At 46.9% G+C, this 1108-nt stretch overlaps 1 protein-coding gene across 1 annotated transcript; it reads right to left on the bottom strand.

The window, feature by feature from the left end:
* Positions 1 to 704: 704 nt before the first annotated feature.
* On the bottom strand, positions 705 to 907 carry Pmar_PMAR028745 (hypothetical protein; the record flags this gene model as incomplete). The annotated part of the gene is made up of 1 exon (XM_002779910.1): positions 705 to 907. A coding segment is annotated over one exon (203 nt), but the record flags the coding sequence as incomplete, so codon positions are not given.
* Positions 908 to 1108: the final 201 nt, after the last annotated feature.

Genomic DNA, 1108 nt, shown 5'->3' with positions numbered 1-1108 from the left:
AGATAGTAGATAAGGCGGGTCGCAGCTTCGCAAATTTGAAGTGGGTACAGAAAGCCTTCTCTAGTCATCTCTACATGGACGATTGGACAGCACATGGCTCTGACGTGTTGACCATCCTGCACCTCTTCGCCCTGACCATCTACTGTATGCTATTGTTTGGCTTTGCGAGCCAGTTAGCAAAAGTGGGAGCCATTATTCAGCCTAAGGATCGAGCACTCTTCGATTCGGTATGTGCTAATCTTCGGATGAACATCCCGGTGCTAGAGGAGGTAAGTCTACTTGGCGTTGGAGTCCGATTGGCCGACGATGAGATCGAGATCGATTGTCGTAGGCTAGCGAAACGGTCCCAAATACAGATATTCTTGGGAGATAGCCATCCCACGAAAAAGAAAGCCTTCTCTATAGCGGGTAGTTCAGCTTCACTAACTTCCACCGCTCTTGCGTCACCCCAAAGGCCCATGCTGAGCTACCCATTGTGAAGTTGTATTGTATATATTGCCTGTAAAGTTTTTTGTGAATCTTAGTAGGGGTTTGAAGTAGTAGAGAGATGGTTTTTGCCCGATGTTTCACGTTTTTCCGGATCTTCTCAATTTGTGGGCCCCAAGATAAGGTAGAGTCGAAGATAACCCCTAGTATGGTGATTTGATCTACTGGTTGAAGATGAAAGCCTTTCAGTAGGATTTGGTTAGGTCGAATCTTTCTACGCTTAGTTTTTGTGAAGTAGATAAGACGAGTCTTATCTTCTGCTAACTCCATTCCAACCGACTCTACCCAAGACTGGACCCGATTTAAGACTAGCTGGAGTTTGCAATCTACTTCGAATTGAGATGATCCGGAAGCCCAAAGGACAACATCATCTGCGTATGCAGCGAAGCCCGTTAGTGCCGGGTTTGGTGCAGTGCAGAGTCTGTCCAAGAGTTGTAAAAGGGGGTTTACGAATATTGCCCAGAGCACCGGCGCTAACACTGCCCCTTGGGGCAGGCCTTGAGATTGTTTACGCCACTCAGATCTTTCCTCATTGATGTCTACATAAAATTCTCTACCGCTGAGGAACGCACTAATCCATAGGATAAGTCGGGTGGTGACATTCGTGTGAAAGAGGCGACTA

Source organism: Perkinsus marinus, assembly GCF_000006405.1.
Source record: "Perkinsus marinus ATCC 50983 genomic scaffold scf_1104296945072, whole genome shotgun sequence".
NCBI lineage: Eukaryota > Perkinsozoa > Perkinsida > Perkinsidae > Perkinsus > Perkinsus marinus.
Note: the sequence above shows the minus strand (reverse complement) of the source record. Positions and strands in the feature narration are given on the sequence as shown.